Consider the following 16,735-nt stretch of genomic DNA (forward strand, 5'->3'; position numbering starts at 1 on the left):
GCAGGCTTACTATTGCCAGACAATGTATGTGCTTATTTTACTTTTTTCTGTGCTGTGCTTTCCAGAAATCCTTAAAATGTGGGAGAGTTTGCAGTCAAGCCCAACAATGCATGTCTGTGCTAGTTAGTAACCAAAGGGGTTAATGTCCACATAGCTGTAAATTGCTAGAGAAGGCCTGATCACACCCAATCACCTTTGTGGAGGCAGGAAGGAAGGTTTGTTTCCTATTCCTCTCTCTCTGCTTCAGGATGGAACAAACATGTTTTAACATAGCTATCTGCCTCGGATATGTTTTTGAGGTTGCTCTTGCTGTATTTTTCAACTAAGAACATTCACCTGCATTTCTTATCATTTCTTATAAGCATAATGCAAGCCTGAGACCTCGTAACTGTGGGCAAACCATTTTAAATTAACCTTGCATTCTACCCTCTGTTTTATTGAAAAGGGGGGAAGGTGTCTCAGCTGCCTTAAGGAGCTGAAACATTATAAAAAGAAGGTTTAAAACCCCAGTTCTTATGATTCAGTAAATATGTCTAACAATGGGATTTGGACTCTGAAACTTGGGCTCTTTAAAAACAGGCACTAGCCCTTTCCCCCCTTTGTGCTAACTCACACACATTGGTTCTATAGAGGATCAATTATAATTACTGTATTTCGATGTGTAATGGACACATTCTTTTGTGCTGATTTTTCCTTTCCAAAAAAGGGGGGGTGCAACCATTATGCAGTGAATTACAGGATGGAGGCAGTGGGAAGGGGTTGCAGATGGGCAGCGGAGGGGGTCGCTCACCCGCTGCTTCCCCTTCTTGGCTGGGGTGACCCTAAGGGAGCCAAAGGCGAGTGGCAGCAGCAGCAACTTAGTTCTGGCTTTGCCTCGCCTCAAGGCCAGAGCACGCAGTGAGAGCCCACTGCGCCATGATCCAGCTGCCTCCTTGCCTCTTGACTCCAGAGACCCAAGGTGGTGGCAATAGCAGCATCAGCCCAGGCCTGCCTTTGCCTGACCTCTCCAGCTACCTCTGCTTGGGGCCAAGCCAATGAGGGCCCAAACTCCAGCCCTCACTGCCTCAGGAGCCACCAGGAGTCCCAGCCCCGTGCAGACCCGCAGCTTGCCTCAGAATTACCCCAGTGACTATTATGCGGGGAATGCTCTGGGGCAAATTTTGGGGTCCGGAAAGGGTGTGTGACTATTACACGGCGACCGGTATGTGGTGAAATATGGTAATATATCCTCTTACTAACACCCATCATAAAATTATCTATCTACTCTGATTTCAAGTTTAGACTCATTTAAGACAGCTATAAAGAATAACTGGTACAACTTTTATTTAACAATTACACTACACCAACAATGTTGTACTAGAATAACACAGTAAATGCCAAATAATTTGATATTAGAATTTTTTCTCCAAGCTACAATTAAAGGGTCAAATCTCTCTAGATATTACAAGATGGCTGCTCTCAGACTATTTCCTCTGTGGTAGTCCCAAAGCATTCAATAGAATATGTGCCGGATATTTTAAATTGCAAAAATGAGTGTGTCAATGCCCTTGCCTTTGGTTGCTGGGGTTCACTAAGAATGAAGGTAGACCATGATACTTAAAAATAAATCACAGGGTGTTCATTGTCAGTTCAACTTTGCAAATTGCATGACAGATATTTCATCTCACCTTGTGTTGGGTGGGCTGTTTCCCTTGCTTTAAGTGCTATATTAATTTATATATTAATCTTTTGCCCATTTTTTTTAAAAAAGGAAACGCTTTAAGAAAGTTGCCAAACTGCTGGGCACCAGCATTCACCTGCTGCAAACTTGCAGGACTGTATCTTTAGTCTTCCCTGTTACAGCTTCAGGTGAACAACCAGGTAGCTGGCAAAAAAAATAAATTTTAGCTTTTTTTTTTTTTTTTAAATGAGATTTTCACTCTGGTTCATTTTGAGCTGCCCGATCACAGTAAATTGATCTATCACTACAGTTTTGCTTAAAAGCATTACTTGATTGAAATCATGGATTTGACAAAAGAACCTTAATGTTTCTTTAACGGTTTTGGGATTTTCTATGAATAGGAAATTCACTTGCAGAGGCAGCGTCTCACACTGGTTCTCTACAGTGTGTGTGCATGAGTGTCTGAACATCTGTGTGTGAGAGGGCAGTTTGCTGTTGTGAACTGACAGAGATAGAGAGCTGAGAATCCTTAGCCAGAGTTAGTTTGAAACTAGAGCACAGCATTGCAAAGACTGCACAAGTTACTTCCTGTGAATCTGCTGCCTGCTATAGGAGAGCTTACATCTTCACCTACATGCTGCCTGCATATTTGTTAATAAAGCAAATATATGAAAGTTTTTTGTTGTTGTTTAGTCGTTTAGTCATGTCTGACTCTTCGTGACCCCATGGACCAGAGCACGCCAGGCACTTCTGTCTTCCACTGCCTCCCGCAGTTTGGTCAAACTCATGCTGGTAGCTTCGAGAACACTATCCAACCATCTCGTCCTCTGTCGTCCCCTTCTCCTTGTGCCCCCCATCTTTCCCAACATCAGGGTCTTTTCCAGGGAGTCTTCTCTTCTCATGAGGTGGCCAAAGTATTGGAGTCTCAGCTTCAGGATCTGTCCTTCCAGTGAGCACTCAGGGCTGATTTCCTTAAGAATGGATAGGTTTCATCTTCTTGCAGTCCATGGGACTCTCAAGAGTCTCCTCCAGCACCATAATTCAAAAGTATCAATTCTCACATTTGGTCAAAACTCTCCACTATGACCTGTCCATCTTGGGTGCCCTGCTCGGCATAGTTCATAGCTTCTCTAAGTTATTCAAGCCCCTTCGCCACGGCAAGGCAGTGATCCATGAAGGGGCTGAAAGTTTTACCCCATTGCTATTTCATCCAAAGGAAATTAAGCCAATGGCACTGCCCCTGGAACTTCTCACTTGATAAAGAAGTGGGAAGCATGTATCAGCATGAAACTTGGGGTGGCGCTCCTCTTCACATGATGATATCCCTGTCCTCCAACACAGAGGCAACATAGTCCATGAGCTCGAAGCTCTATGCCAATGTCCAATCCCTACTTGTGCAATTTCTCGCTTGAAGCAAAAAACAAAGCAATATAGGAGGGAAGAGATACGGTGAAAATGTTCACCTCATATGTTAAATCATTTGCATTGTTGAAAGCAGGTGCAATATCTGCCCACCACTCCCCAAACCCCAGGGTCAACTTTCCAGGGGCTGCATGCCAATGGTGCACAGACCAGAGGCAGAAGTGGGTGGGGGCAATGGATGCAACTCTTACCTTTGTACAGCAGGCTAAATGCAAGGCACACAAAAAAACAGATGTTTCTACACTTTCCCTCACACATTTCTCCAGCCTCTATCTGGGCAAGCAATCTTGTAACAGTTCGAAGACATAGTCCAGCCAGGCAAAGTCGGGGAGCACATGGAGCAGGGCTGGTGAAGGATATGGCCCAGGCAGAGCCAAAATGGGCCAGAATTGGAGCTCATCTACTCAGGATTAGCCAATGTCATGCCCTCCCATCAGCCTCCTGGCCTATGGCCAGGCACAATGATTTGTCGTCTAATAGCATCTGGTGGGCCTCATGTTGGCTACTCCTATACTACATTCAGAAAGTTATGGCAGTATCCCTCCACCCATTCACAATCTAATTTCCTCTTGGAATCACATGCATACAGAGTTGCACTTTAGATATAGCCATTATGTTCGCACTGGTCTAAAAAAGATGCATTTGCATTTTATCTCTGGAGAAATGAACAAACAGGGAGTGGCATGTAATCAAAAGCATTCATTTGAGACTTTATGCAATTGTTACAGAGAGTTAACTTCACTATTTCACTGTAGCTGAAAGGCCGGGACAAAGCAAGATTGACACTGCAATAAAAGCAGAGCACAATGCAAACTAAAACGACCCATTTACAGGTTGTCTGATAAATCATCCAAGTTGAGAAAAGACTATATGCTGCTGGAATGAGTATTAGATGCCAGGTCAACAGTCAGATATATGACATATAGCACCTGCACACCTCTAAATTTGGGGCTTATTTCAGCAGGAATAAAAGTCAATCACAATCATATAAGAAGCGGGGGTGGGGAGTGAAGCAGAAGACAACAAGGCTGCTTAAGCAAGGCAAATATTCCCTATGGGAAAGAGGAAAAATGGGAAGGAAGTGAAGCAGCATCAAAAGACATAAGGAAGGAACATGGTATAAGGAACGTGGTACAGTGGTACCTCGGGTTACATACGCTTCAGGTTACAGACTCCGCTAACCCAGAAATATTACCTTGGGTTAAGAACTTTACTTCAGGATGAGAACAGAAATCGTGCTCCAGCGGCGCAGCAGGAGGCCCCCTTAGCTAAATTGGTGCTTCAGGTTAAGAACAGTTTCAGGTTAAGAACGGACCTCCAGAACAAATTAAGTACTTAACCCAAGGTACCACTGTATAATTACAGCATGGTTCACAAACAAATAATCCAGAATTAAATGGTACACAGAATTCTGTTCACATTAAAAGGGCAGCTGTTAAAATCATGCATACTTAAGAGCTGAGACTGGTAACTAGGATAGCCATTCACATATTGTTAAAGAGTATGAAGACATCACCAAAAAATACATCGATTTGCATAAAATTTGTTGCTGCTAATTTCTATGTATACTTGCAAATTTAGGAATAAATATTACTTAAACAGAAATACATCTCATGAACAGTCTTCTGTCCAGGTTCTGACTGATGATAGACAACTTGTGCTCCCTGGACTTGGACTGGAGAGCCCTGCAAATATAGTGGTACCTCGGGTTAAGTACTTAATTCGTTCCAGAGGTCTGTTCTTAACCTGAAACTGTTCTTATCCTGAAGACCACTTTAGCTAATGGGGCCTCCTGCTGCTGCTGCTGCGCTGCCGGAGTCCAATTTCTGTTGTCATCATGAAGCAAAGTTCTTAACCCGAGGTACTATTTCTGGGTTAGCGGAGTCTGTAACCTGAAGCGTATGTAACCTGAAGCATATGTAACCCGAGGTACCACTGTAGAGGACTCCTTCAAACAGAGGACAACTGTCCTCTGACAAATCTCTAAATAAGAGGAGTAACTTTGTAAAATAGGACACATAGCCACCCTATCTGCAGTCTACTAAAAGCTTGTAAGTAAAGTGGGGTTGGTTACATTCCGACAGAACTAATTCAGTTTATGCTTATAGGTCTAATATGTTTCAGTTTCACACATCAGCCATTCAAATACAAAATTGGTAATATTTTAGTATATATAAGGCTCTGCCTTCTATTCAGTCAATTCATTGGTCTTTCTAGCTTATGACAGTCTCCACAAATACTGATTTCGTACCACAGGCCTCCTCTCTAGCAGTCTCTTTGAACAAATGTTTTAAATATAGTTTTATAACCATAAATCTTTCTTATAATGCTTTGCTGCACTTGGTTTGTTTTTGTCAAAAGGAGTAGAGTTCTGCTCCTGTACAATTCTCATTGCATTGGAGCAACCTGGAACATAAAACTCAACTCATAATCACATTATGTTTAAAGTTTGCTGTCAGTGGGAACTAACTACAGTGGGAACTACTGAAACCTCAAAAGCAATAATAAGTTTTGAGGCTTTGACAAAATAGACCCAAATGTCTTCTCTTGAAATGCAATCTGCCAATAACACAGAAGTCCCCTTTAACACTGCTTGTTTCAAATTCTTAGCTGTAGTTTCCCATGTCTTTTCATAATTTTATTTTCTTGGATTACCACTATACATAGAAATCCTGGCAAAATGTGTGCACAGATACATTAAGCAATATGCTTCTTATTCCCTTAGAACTGAAAGGCTTTGCCTTTGTCTTGCAGAAGCTGCTGTTCATCTTGGCAACGTCCCCAGATTTGAAGCACGCCAAAACAAATAGCTAATGAACAAGCAGACGGAAGTATCAGTCAAAAGCCACTACGTATTATGGTTATTATTTGTCAGGCCAAGGTATTTTCTATAAGCCAATAGGAAACACCATGAGCTGCAGGAAATACAGCAGCATGTGAATTAATTTTTGCAAAAAAAGCTTCTTCTGTGGCGATCACTTGTAGCCAAGTAAGATTGTCTTCCATGAACACGGTCTTAACAGTGAGTCTGTAAGTGACTGTGGAGGCCAATTTTGGATCCACACATCTTTCCACAGTGGGGACATAGGTTTCTGGGCGGAAGTTGATCAAGGTGAGGGTTTGCCAGATGTGCCTTCCTCTTAGTACGCTTCTCCCTTTTGTCCTGAGTTCGAGCGTCTTCAACGTCCACAACACCTTTGGTAAAGGCTGTTCTCCAATTGGAGCACTCATAGGCCAGTGTTTCCCAGTTGTCAGTATTTATATTACTTTTTAAAGATTTGCCTTGAGAGAGTCTTTAAACCTCTTTTGTTGACCGTCAGCATTATGCTTTCCATTTGTAAGTTCGGAATAGAGTAGTTGCTTTAGAAGACGATAATCAGGCATCCGAACAACATGACCAGTCCAACGAAATTGATGTTGATGAATCATTGCTTTGACACTGGTGATCTTTGCTTCTTCCAGTACACTGGCATTAGTTCGCCTGTCTTCCCAAGTGATATGTAACGTTTTTCAGAGATAGCATTGATGGAATCTTTCGAGGAGCTGGAGGTGGTGTTTATAAGTGGCCCATGTTTCACGAGTATACAGTAAGGTTGGTAGTACAATAGCTTTGTAAACAAGCATTTTGGTTTTCCTCTGAATGCCCCGGTCCTCAAACACTCTGGACTTCAATCGGGCAAAAGCTGCACTCACAGAGCTCAAGCAATGCTGGATTTCAGCATCAATGTTGGCGCTTGTGGAAAGATAACTGTCCAGGTAGGAGAAGTGATTGACACTCTCCATTACACCATTGAGTTGTATTTGTGGCACTGCAGAGGGGTTATTTTGTGCTTGTTGGTGCAGCACTTTGGTTTTTTGGATGTTTTCGTAAGCTTCTGCGAAGATATTTAAGATGGTTTGGAGGTCATCCTCTGAGTGTGCACACACTACGTTGCCATCAGCATACTGAAGCTCTATGACAGAAGTTATGGTAACCTTACTTTTTGCTTTCAGCCTATTCAGATTAAAGAGCATTCCATCTGTTCGATATATCTGTTCTTTATCTTTTAGAAGTATGGTACCATCTGTTGAGCGTAGGGGGCATATGCCACGATTTATTGGCGCATAGATGGTCTTTGTGGCCTTAAAGAAATACTGTGCATCATGAGTGTTATCTAAGTGCTGGATCTCTTGAGCTTCTTTTATCCACCAGGTGTTCTTTAGTTCTCTGGTTCTTCTTTGAACCTTAGTGTTGGCAAAGGTTTTTTTCTTAGTGGCGCAGTTTCCATCTCTCTGCCAGATCTGAAAGATCTTCCTTTTTAATAATGCGTTCAATCTCACTATCATTCTCATCAAACCAGTCCTGCTGTTTCTTGGTTTGGTATCCAATAGTTTGTTCACAGGCTGCAATAAGGGATGTCTTTAGCTTGGGTCCAGGTTTCCTCGATGTTATCAGGGAACTCCGAGAGCAGATGGTCCTTAAGAGGTGTTGGGAAACAATCCCACTTAATAGGATTTTGAAGGGCTTGAATGTTCATTTTGTGCCTTGGTTTCCTTCCTTGAAGCCTATGTTGAAGTATAATCTTGATAGCCATTGTGGAACGTATTAATTGGTAATCTGTCCAGCAGTCGTTGGCACTTGTCATAGCCCCCCCCCCGCCATTTCTTAAATAAATTCAACAGTCCACAATTAAACTCTGGGATAAATGGTTGTACAGCACAATACTTTTTGGAATTTATGTCCTCTGATCTGCAATGACTAAATCCGTTTAAGCCCAGATGGGTATAGGTTGTCTATGAGTTATCTTTATGTGTATAGAGACACACTATTCTAACTAATTATTTCAACCCACTTCAATCTGGGTTCATGCCTAGTTTTGAGACAGCCTTGGCTTGGTTGCTCTGATCGATGACTTTTTCACGGGAGAGGGATGGGGGAGTGAAACCCTGTTGCCTCTGCTTGATCTCACAGCAGCCTTTAATACCACTGACAATCGTATCCTCTTAAACTGCATGCATGAGTTAGGGGTACTGCTTTATGGTGACACCACTCTTACTTATAAGGCCAGTTTTGGCCTCCTAGCAACTGAACTGCCAGTTGTCACAAGGCATCACCTTGTCCGCAGTGCTATTTAACATCTCTGTGGGGAATCCTTTTTAGCCCTAGGGCAGTATTCTGTTCTGGCCAACCTTCTGAGGGCTATAAGCCAGTGGTGGGTGAGGCTAGAAGCAAAAGTAGATGGAGCAATTAATGTGAATTTTATCTTTGTTCAGTAGGTCATAGTGGCAAGTTACAAATGCCTCCTGTAGACCCATTCATTTATGCAGGCTTTTCTTGGCTCATAAGGTCCACCACACTGATCTTTTTATTGTTTTATTAATGTTTCACTGAATGTTTTATTGATGGATGCACTGTTTCTAATTTATATTTCTTTGTTCTTTTGGTTATAATGCTGTGATACTGATATTTTAAATGGACTTTAATGTAAATTAAACTGGTCAGAGATTTTCCATATTAAATTGTATGTAAATATTATGAGTGAATAACTTGAACTCTCTTATCAGCATAGCTGATTCTTCTGAATACAGGAAATAAATCACATTCAGTGATGAACTGATAATCAAGCAGATATACAGCTCTACATTTAGCCCCCATCACTCACTCTTTCTTCATTCAATTCTATTCAGAAATAATTTGTCAATAGTTGGCTGCAGCATGTTAAAATACAGACAGAATGACTTTCATTGGCACAATAAATTCCTTTTTCAGCACTTTTATGTAAAAATTGATAGTCATGCCTTCTGGCTAAACAACAAACTGATTCCATTCATTCTCAAAAAAACTCTTGCGTATACTTAAACAGCATAATTGTTTGCATAAGCATCTTCATTTGGCCTGCCAAACCTTTACTACAAAATGCAGAAAGTGTGACTTTCATTTGTAAAGACCAAGACTGAGTTTCCCTTTAGACACACAGACTGGATTATTGGGAATAAGATTTTTCAACCTTACTTTTCCATCTTCACATTTGGTTCCAGCAAGGACAAGACCAGGGTCAGGCATGTCATCGCCCAGGTATACGTGGGTTCCACGGCATAGAATTTTGCCTCCTCCTTGTAATGGGATGTTTGTTTCTATGGAGACAGCATTGGTACCAATTACAGGCCGATTTGCTCCCCCTTGACACTGAATTTTTCCACACTTAGCATCTCTAAAGGGAAAAGAAATAATGTTAATCATTTTAATGATGTTAGCATCTACCATTGGCACAGTTCCAACCTCTTTTCCAATTAGGCAAGACAAGAGCATATACCTGGGTTCACACTTGGCAAAAGAACTTTTGGAATCCTTCCCACAGTTTCCGTAAGGATCACCTGCAGAATTGACTCTCTCAAAGCATATCCCAGGAGCAGGTTTAGCACCTACAAAAGGAGCAAAGCCATTTTAATCTTATAAAGTATGCAACACTTTTGGTTGGGGACAGCGGAAGAAGGGAGTGGAGGAGGAAACAAAGGGAATGGATTTTGTTGAAGCTGCGCTGGACTCCAGATTGACTGGGGGTTTGGAGGCATGTGGGAGGCATTCACAAGTTTCACTGTGGACTACAACTTCCTTCAAATAGTTGTCTTGCTCCATTGGGAAGCCTAATGCTTAAGGCTCACCCAGCTGGCCCTGAATGCAGAGATTCATGATACAGTTTCATTAGCTTAAATGTTTCTGGATGCTTCAACTGCTGCTAGCTCCTTCCAGACCTCACAGCTGAAAGGAACCAGTGACAGATACATCATCCAAGATTTACGAACCTCAGAGCTTGTGACAGCTCTTCTAAAGTATGGTTACCAGATGTCCCCGTTTCCCAGGGACAGTCCCCGGATTTACAAATCTGTCCCTGGACAACTCATGATGACTTGAAAATTTAACTTCATTAGGGAGACAATCCTATATCCTTGAATAACATTTTAAATACCTGAGGCTGCAGTCCTACAACATATCCTCTGAAATAAATCTACTGACCACAATGGGGTTTTCTTCTGACTAAATACGTATAGGGTTGCATTTAGGTTGCAATCTTAAGTGTGCAATCTATTGAGTAAGCAGCATTGAGCTCAATGAGATTTCTGAGTGAACAGGTTTAGGACTGGTTGGACTCCATGTATATTAGGATAGCCTCAAAATAAGCCACCTCTCAAACAAAACACACATAAAGAAACACTCAGTGTTTAAGTTGTAATGAAGCATGTAATTGCTTGGGGAGTTATTAAGACTGGGCCCCCATAACCATAATTAATAGAGTGACATTGGACAGGACTGGGGATGCCCAGGTTCAAATTCCTCTCTTGGTCATGAAATTCACTAGGTGAACTTGGGCCACAGTCTATCTCCCAGCCTAACCTACCTCACAGGGTTGTTGCGAGGATCAAATGTGCAGATGAGAGAATCATGTATAATGCACTGACTTCCTTGGGGGGGAAAGGCAGGAAATAAATGTAATAAATAAATTCTGTAGGTGGGTTACTCCTAAAAGAGTACATTTAAATTATGTATTATACCTGGAATGGGTGGAGAAACCAAATGTGATTTAAAATAATTATAGAACCTAATATTAAAATTGCAATTAGCTACCTTCATTTCATAGTCAGTAGCCTGACTAATAGAATATCTTCAACTGAAGATTAGCTTAATGTTATATTTAAAAAAAGTTAAAGTGCAATTTAAAAAAAGTTAAAGTGCAATCCACCTAGATTTAAATGGTCTACTGATCTCTCAAGCTCATAACTCAAATGCCATTTCATGCATTGCTGAAAAGTGAGGAAGCAAACATACACTCTTGCTCTTTACCACTTTGCTGTGAATTGGGACTCAACAGGGCCATATTTAGCTAAGCCGTCACACTAGCAGAAGCTATTGCAAGGATTCCTACTCATGCCATGGGAATTCTTCCTCTCCCTCCCTCATGTGCCCCCCACCCCATCCACAGAGTGGGAAAAAGTTCCATTGCACAAGGACTATCTTTGCACTGATGGAACCTTAGCCTTCGTGCTATGTTGAATACAAGCCATGCATATGAATGCCATGGAAAGTCTGTCCTTAACAAGAGCAGCACACAGAGCACAAAGTAAGGTAGTAGTTGCAGCACCATGGAAAGCGCTATATGACAAATGTTCCGATAAAGTATAAGCCAGAACTGAAGGCTTTTATGGAACCAGGCTTGATCATTCTTCCTAGGCTCTGCCCCTTCCTTGAGGAGTGGAATACCTTAAAGACCTAGGTCCCTTGTTTGGAGTCTAGCATTCTTACTCTTGGACCATTCACTCCATATGTTTGCCCGGACTAATGGGCTTTTAGCACAGGCAGCTGGTGGAGAGCTACATCTCTGTCTATAAGCTTCTCGTTGCAAACCAGGATATATGGCATAGTCAGGAATAAATGACATATAAATGGATATTTCTTATCAAGATCAGTTTGAAGAGTGCTTTTTAGTTTTTACAAGCTAGTCCTACAAGTCCAATAGGGGTAGCTTTGCTGTAGCCTTAGCTTTTTGCACTTTTATAGCAAAGTGTAGCTTTTATGGCTGTGCTCTTTACCCTTTTTTTTTACAAAAAAAGATTGCACACTGTGTATTCCAGCACAGAATATAAGCAGTGCTCAGCCTGAAAAGATGGGACATGCAAGGGAGCCGAAAATGCTTTTTATCAATATGTAACCTGAGGAAGCTATGCGTTAAAAGTTTCGGTGCAGCTTTCAAGGCACTGTCATGGTTGAAACCAAAAGGGGCAACTACAGATTACGTTCTGTCTGAGTGCTGGCTGAATGTGATATCAATGAATTAGAAGAAAGCCACTGAGAGAATAGTTGGCTTCCATGTATCAAATTAGGAACAAACTGATGGTCTGGAAAGACACAATGGGTGGCGGTATCCAAGCACAAAGTTTCACTAGTGCAATACGTTTTAACTCTGCAATGGAACTTATCCCCCCCTCATTTCCCTGTGCACCTTCTGTAAATTTGCTCTAGAGAGTTAGGGAAACTCCCAAAGCAGATTTAAGGGGTCACACTAAAGCTTGAAATCTCTAAGATATCAAAAGGCCGTGAATATCACTAAATCTCTCTCTGAGACTGGCTGTCCTTAAAGATCAGGAAGTTTCTCGCATCTTGATCAATTAAAGAAGGGCTGCCGCCGCCAACAACAACAACCCCACCCTCTGTGTCTGTCTTTCTTGTTCCTAAATCACAAGCAATAATTGTAACTTTATTGATATGCTGAATAAAATGTGCAGGAAAGGGTATAAAGTTAATTTTAATATTTTTGGAATGCTTGAAGTGCCTTTCCTGATTGCTCAATGAAAGGCAAATGCATTGGAGTAGAATGTGCACATGTAGGATTCTTCTGATGAGCTAGGCCAAGGAGAAAAATTAAACTGAAAGGCTGTGAGTATATTTCCGACTGATTTTTCACTTTTGGGCTTAAAAATCACACTTTAACCAGAGCATTCTTTCACCTCCATGACATAAAGGAATTTAACAGTGAATGGAGAAATTTTACAAATGGCTCTCTCTCTCACTGAATACATTCATGCAGTGGCTAACTTGAGATCTGCCCTTCTGCATCAGGCAAAAAGGTCCACTTAGTCCAGTATTCTGTTTCCAACAGTGCACAGACAGATGTTGACAGATGTCACAGGGAACAAAGTCTTCCTTATTGTTTACCGCTAGCATATGGCATTTAAAAAATGGATCTATTTATTGAAATTTGGAGATTGTAACATTAACAAATAAAAGCAGCAACACAAACCAATATTTAAGGTACATTTGCAGACACCTCTAGGTACACTCCCTACAAAACACAGGTACCACCCTGATTTATTACTTCAAATGAGTGCACAGATCACTCTAGAATGACTTTTGGGTATTTGGAGAGAACACCCTGGGGGAATTCATGTGGTGGAGTCCTGTGCCTCAGTGGTTAGACTGGGTGGCCTTTTACTAGAACCCTAAAGCCCACCCACCTGAGCTACTGTAGATGGGGGGGAAATGATGCTGATGGTCTATTATCTACTTCACCCCCGTGAACCATATGCTAGGATGCCCAGAATCTACTTCTGTTACACAGATCAGGGATTCATCTTTTTTTTTAAAGAATCATTTTGTAGTTGCTATTATTAAACAACTGAGAGTCAGAAACCTTTGCCAAGCGATTGTAACTGATTGAGCATTTGCTCACCACTGCCGCAGCTAAGGCCTGTCTGTAGACCTGTCCTGCATGAATGCATAATCTTTTTTCAGTGCCATTCATTACGCTTGTAGCTGTTGTGACATCTGGAAGTAGTAAGCAATTCCATAAATAGGATGGAAAACAAATTCTAAGGATGTGTATGGTTCCAGAACTTGTCTTAAAAATGCCAAGAGCTTTGTTCTCAGCGAATCGTTTTTATCAACATATTCAATAACTGTATTAAAACTGTCCCTGGGTGGAGGAATGCAGAAGTAAATCAACTGTGTGCATAGTACTGTCCTGCTTTCTTGATAACTTTTACCAAGGCTGTGAAAGGACTTCTTTTTCATTCCATTCAAAATATGCTGACCAAGAGCCAACAAGTCTATTGATGTGCATGACAGAAACTGTGCAAAGCTATGCAGTTCTAAAACTATCCCCTTTTGGTACAGTGGTGCCTCGCAAGACGAAATTAATTCGTTCCGCGAGTCTTTTCGTCTTGCAATGTTTTTCGTCTTGCGAAGCACGGTCCGTCGCAACTGCGCCTCTTCAAGCAGCTTTAAGAAAAAAGCGAACAAACTCGCAAGACGTTTTTGTCTTGCGAAGCAAGCCCATAGGGAAAATCGTCTTGCGAAGCAACGCAAAAACCGAAAAACCCTTTCGTCTTGCGCGTTTTTCGTCTTGCAAGGCATTCGTCTTGCGGGGCACCACTGTATAGCCATCCTGACCCTCTTGAATTTGCACTCTAAAAGTGGTGTGCGTGTTAGCAGGATGGAAGGTAGGATTTGGGGGCCTGCAACCATCCTTTTGACAGAAACCTCACATGCACATGGAGAAACCCTTTACTGGCTTGGTGATAACGACTGGGAAAAGCTATTAAAACTTCTGAATTGTATTAAAATGTCTGAATTGTAAACACCTGTATTGGGAAGTTTTTAATGTAGGATGTTTCTCTGTGTTCTGTTATATTCTGTTGGAAGCTGCTCAAAGTGGCTGGGGCAACCCAGTCAGATGGGCAGAGTACAAATAATAAATTATTGTTACTGTTGAAAAACAATAGTCCATTTCCAGGTTTGCTGCAGCCCCTCTGATTAGACTTTTATAATCATGTGCTAACGTTGTTGTTATTGTTATTGTTATAGCTATACGCATGTAAGAGTAAAGAGAACAGATGGAACTAGGGGAGTTAAAAGAAAAACAAACAGCAAAAGCTTCTAAAGGCACTTAAGGAAGCAAACCATGATGCTGTGTTTTTTGAGGGAACCCATTTATCATAATTCCAGGAGATAAACTGAAGTAGAAAGCCTTGTCTCTCTTTATTTTGTTACTTGAAGAGGCAAAGACAAAATGATTTGTGAAAGATTTGCAGTCGATATTAAACTCGTTGGGCTGGGTGAGCAGAGTTTATCTTACTTTGCTATTGACAATCAGAGTTTGGCGCCCTAGTAATTAAGGTCCTGTCAACCTTTCTAGCCTAAAGCTTTTGCTTTTTCCTCTCTACAAGAATTAAATCACCTGTTTCAAATCATGCCAGGTTAAAAACATACTGGAGATGGCACCAACTTGGATATGTCCCCTCTGCTCCAGAAGTACAAATTTGTTTAGTTACAGAAGAAAAAGACAGTTCTCACACGGCCTCACTTGCTTCTATGATCTAAACCATTAGCTTAGTAGCCTCTAGGATGAAATTTACAAAGAAGCCCTTCCAGAGCTGATTAACCCTGCAAAATTATAGGCAAACTCATCCAGGGGTCTTCATGAAGGAAATCTTTCTTTTTTCTTTTTCCTAAAAAGGAAAGTCTCTTTTTTTAATCTTCTGCAGAACTGGATGAAATTTGCAGCCCAACAACTGAACTGAGGGAGAGGGAAAGTAGAATGACCCTTTATTAAGCTCTCCTAACTGGCGCTGTGGGTTAAACCACAGAGCCCAGGACTTGCCGATCAGAAGGTCGGCGGTTCGAATCCCCACGACGGGGTGAGCTCCTGTTGCTCGGTCCCTGCTCCTGCCCACCTAGCAGTTCGAAAGCATGTCAAAGTGCAAGTAGATAAATAGGTACCGCTCCAGCGGGAAGGTAAACAGCGTTTCCGTGCACTGCTCTGGTTCGCCAGAAGCGGCTTAGTCATGCTGGCCACATGACCTGGAAGCTGTACGCCGGCTCCCTCGGTCAGTAAAGCGAGATGAGCGCCGCAACCCCAGAGTCGGTCACAACTGGACCTAATGGTCAGGGGTCCCTTTTCCTTTTTAACTGTTTACATACTAAGAATTAAAGTAATGCAAATGGGGCGGTGGAGGGGGGGGGAGAGAAAACAGCAGAATGAAATCAATTTGATTGAAGTATTTATTTTTAATTGTTTGTTAGGAAACAGACAGTGATTGGGAAGGTTGCCAATAACCTACTGTTCTTATATACATTTCCTGCTTTCTCAGGCAGCACCTGCAGAAGAACAATGACCGTGTGGAAAGTTGCCCTATGCTGACAGTTCCACAGGGCCAAAGAACACTTCCCAAGCATCACCCTCTTGAAACAGCCATTATCTGACAGTTAACACTATCATTTATATCAATGTGACTATCACTGGCATTTCTTCATAATCACAACTGATACTCTCTTTTTAAGGTATGTGCACACCCATTCACACACAAAGCACTTCAAAGAAAGGTGAAATTGTTTGGCAGCCTAGAAAGTCCCTGTTTCTTAAAGGTTAATGCTTCCTTTCTCTCAGAAAATCAATAACTTTTCTCTGCCAAAAGATTTATTTGCATATCTAAGTGCCTCCTGAAATGCCAATAAAAGCTGCAGATAATATCCAAATGCATTACTCTCTACATAACTTTCAATCATATCACTATCAATAGGGTGACATCTTTAGCAATGTGACTTTACAAAAATGAAGTATTTAAAAGTTTCATTTTTAATTAAAAGAAGGCACATACTGCAATATTTAAACAGGACCGAATTCTCCTGTATAACACAGAACATAGCCTTATCTTGAAGACAAGTTTTCTAAACAACGTTTCAGTAATACACAATTCTTCATCACAGGTAGATCAGTATTCCCTGCCCTATATGATGTCTTGTTGGGATACATATTTTTGTAGCATTTTTTCCCCTGGGAGACCTTGATGGTATAACCCATGGGTAGGCAAACTAAGGCCCGGGGGCCGGATCCAGCCCAATCGCCTTCTAAATCTGGCCCACGGACAGTCCAGGAATCAGCATGTTTTCCCATGAGTAGAATATGCGCTTTTATTTAATATGCATCTCTGGGTTATTTGTGGGGCATAGGAATTGGTTCGTTTTTAAAAAATATATATATAGTCCAGCCCCCCACAAGGTCTGAGGGACAGTGGACTGGCCCCCTGCTGAAAAAGTTTGCTGACCCCTGGTCTAACCTTGGTAATCCACTTTTTGCTCCCGCTTGTACTTTGGTGTGGAGGAGTCAGGGTCATGTACCTTCA

The 16,735-nt window shown here is 41.6% G+C and overlaps 1 protein-coding gene across 5 annotated transcripts in view; it reads right to left on the bottom strand.

The window, feature by feature from the left end:
- Positions 1–16,735, bottom strand: part of ADAM12 (ADAM metallopeptidase domain 12) — a 186,625-nt gene that overhangs the window by 11,926 nt on the left and 157,964 nt on the right. For 4 of the 5 annotated variants that reach the window (XM_083616864.1, XM_083616863.1, XM_083616865.1 and 1 more), the window contains 2 exons: positions 9,376–9,484; positions 9,075–9,273 (listed from right to left, as the gene is read on the bottom strand). In XM_083616864.1, coding sequence (XP_083472990.1) covers positions 9,075–9,273; positions 9,376–9,484 — 308 coding nt within the window. Of the gene's footprint in view, positions 1–9,074; positions 9,485–16,735 lie in introns of all 5 variants that reach the window. The other variant, XM_083616862.1, reaches the window with a different exon arrangement.

Source organism: Podarcis filfolensis (assembly GCF_964270895.1).
Source record: "Podarcis filfolensis genome assembly, chromosome: 5".
NCBI classification, from domain to species: domain Eukaryota; kingdom Metazoa; phylum Chordata; class Lepidosauria; order Squamata; family Lacertidae; genus Podarcis; species Podarcis filfolensis.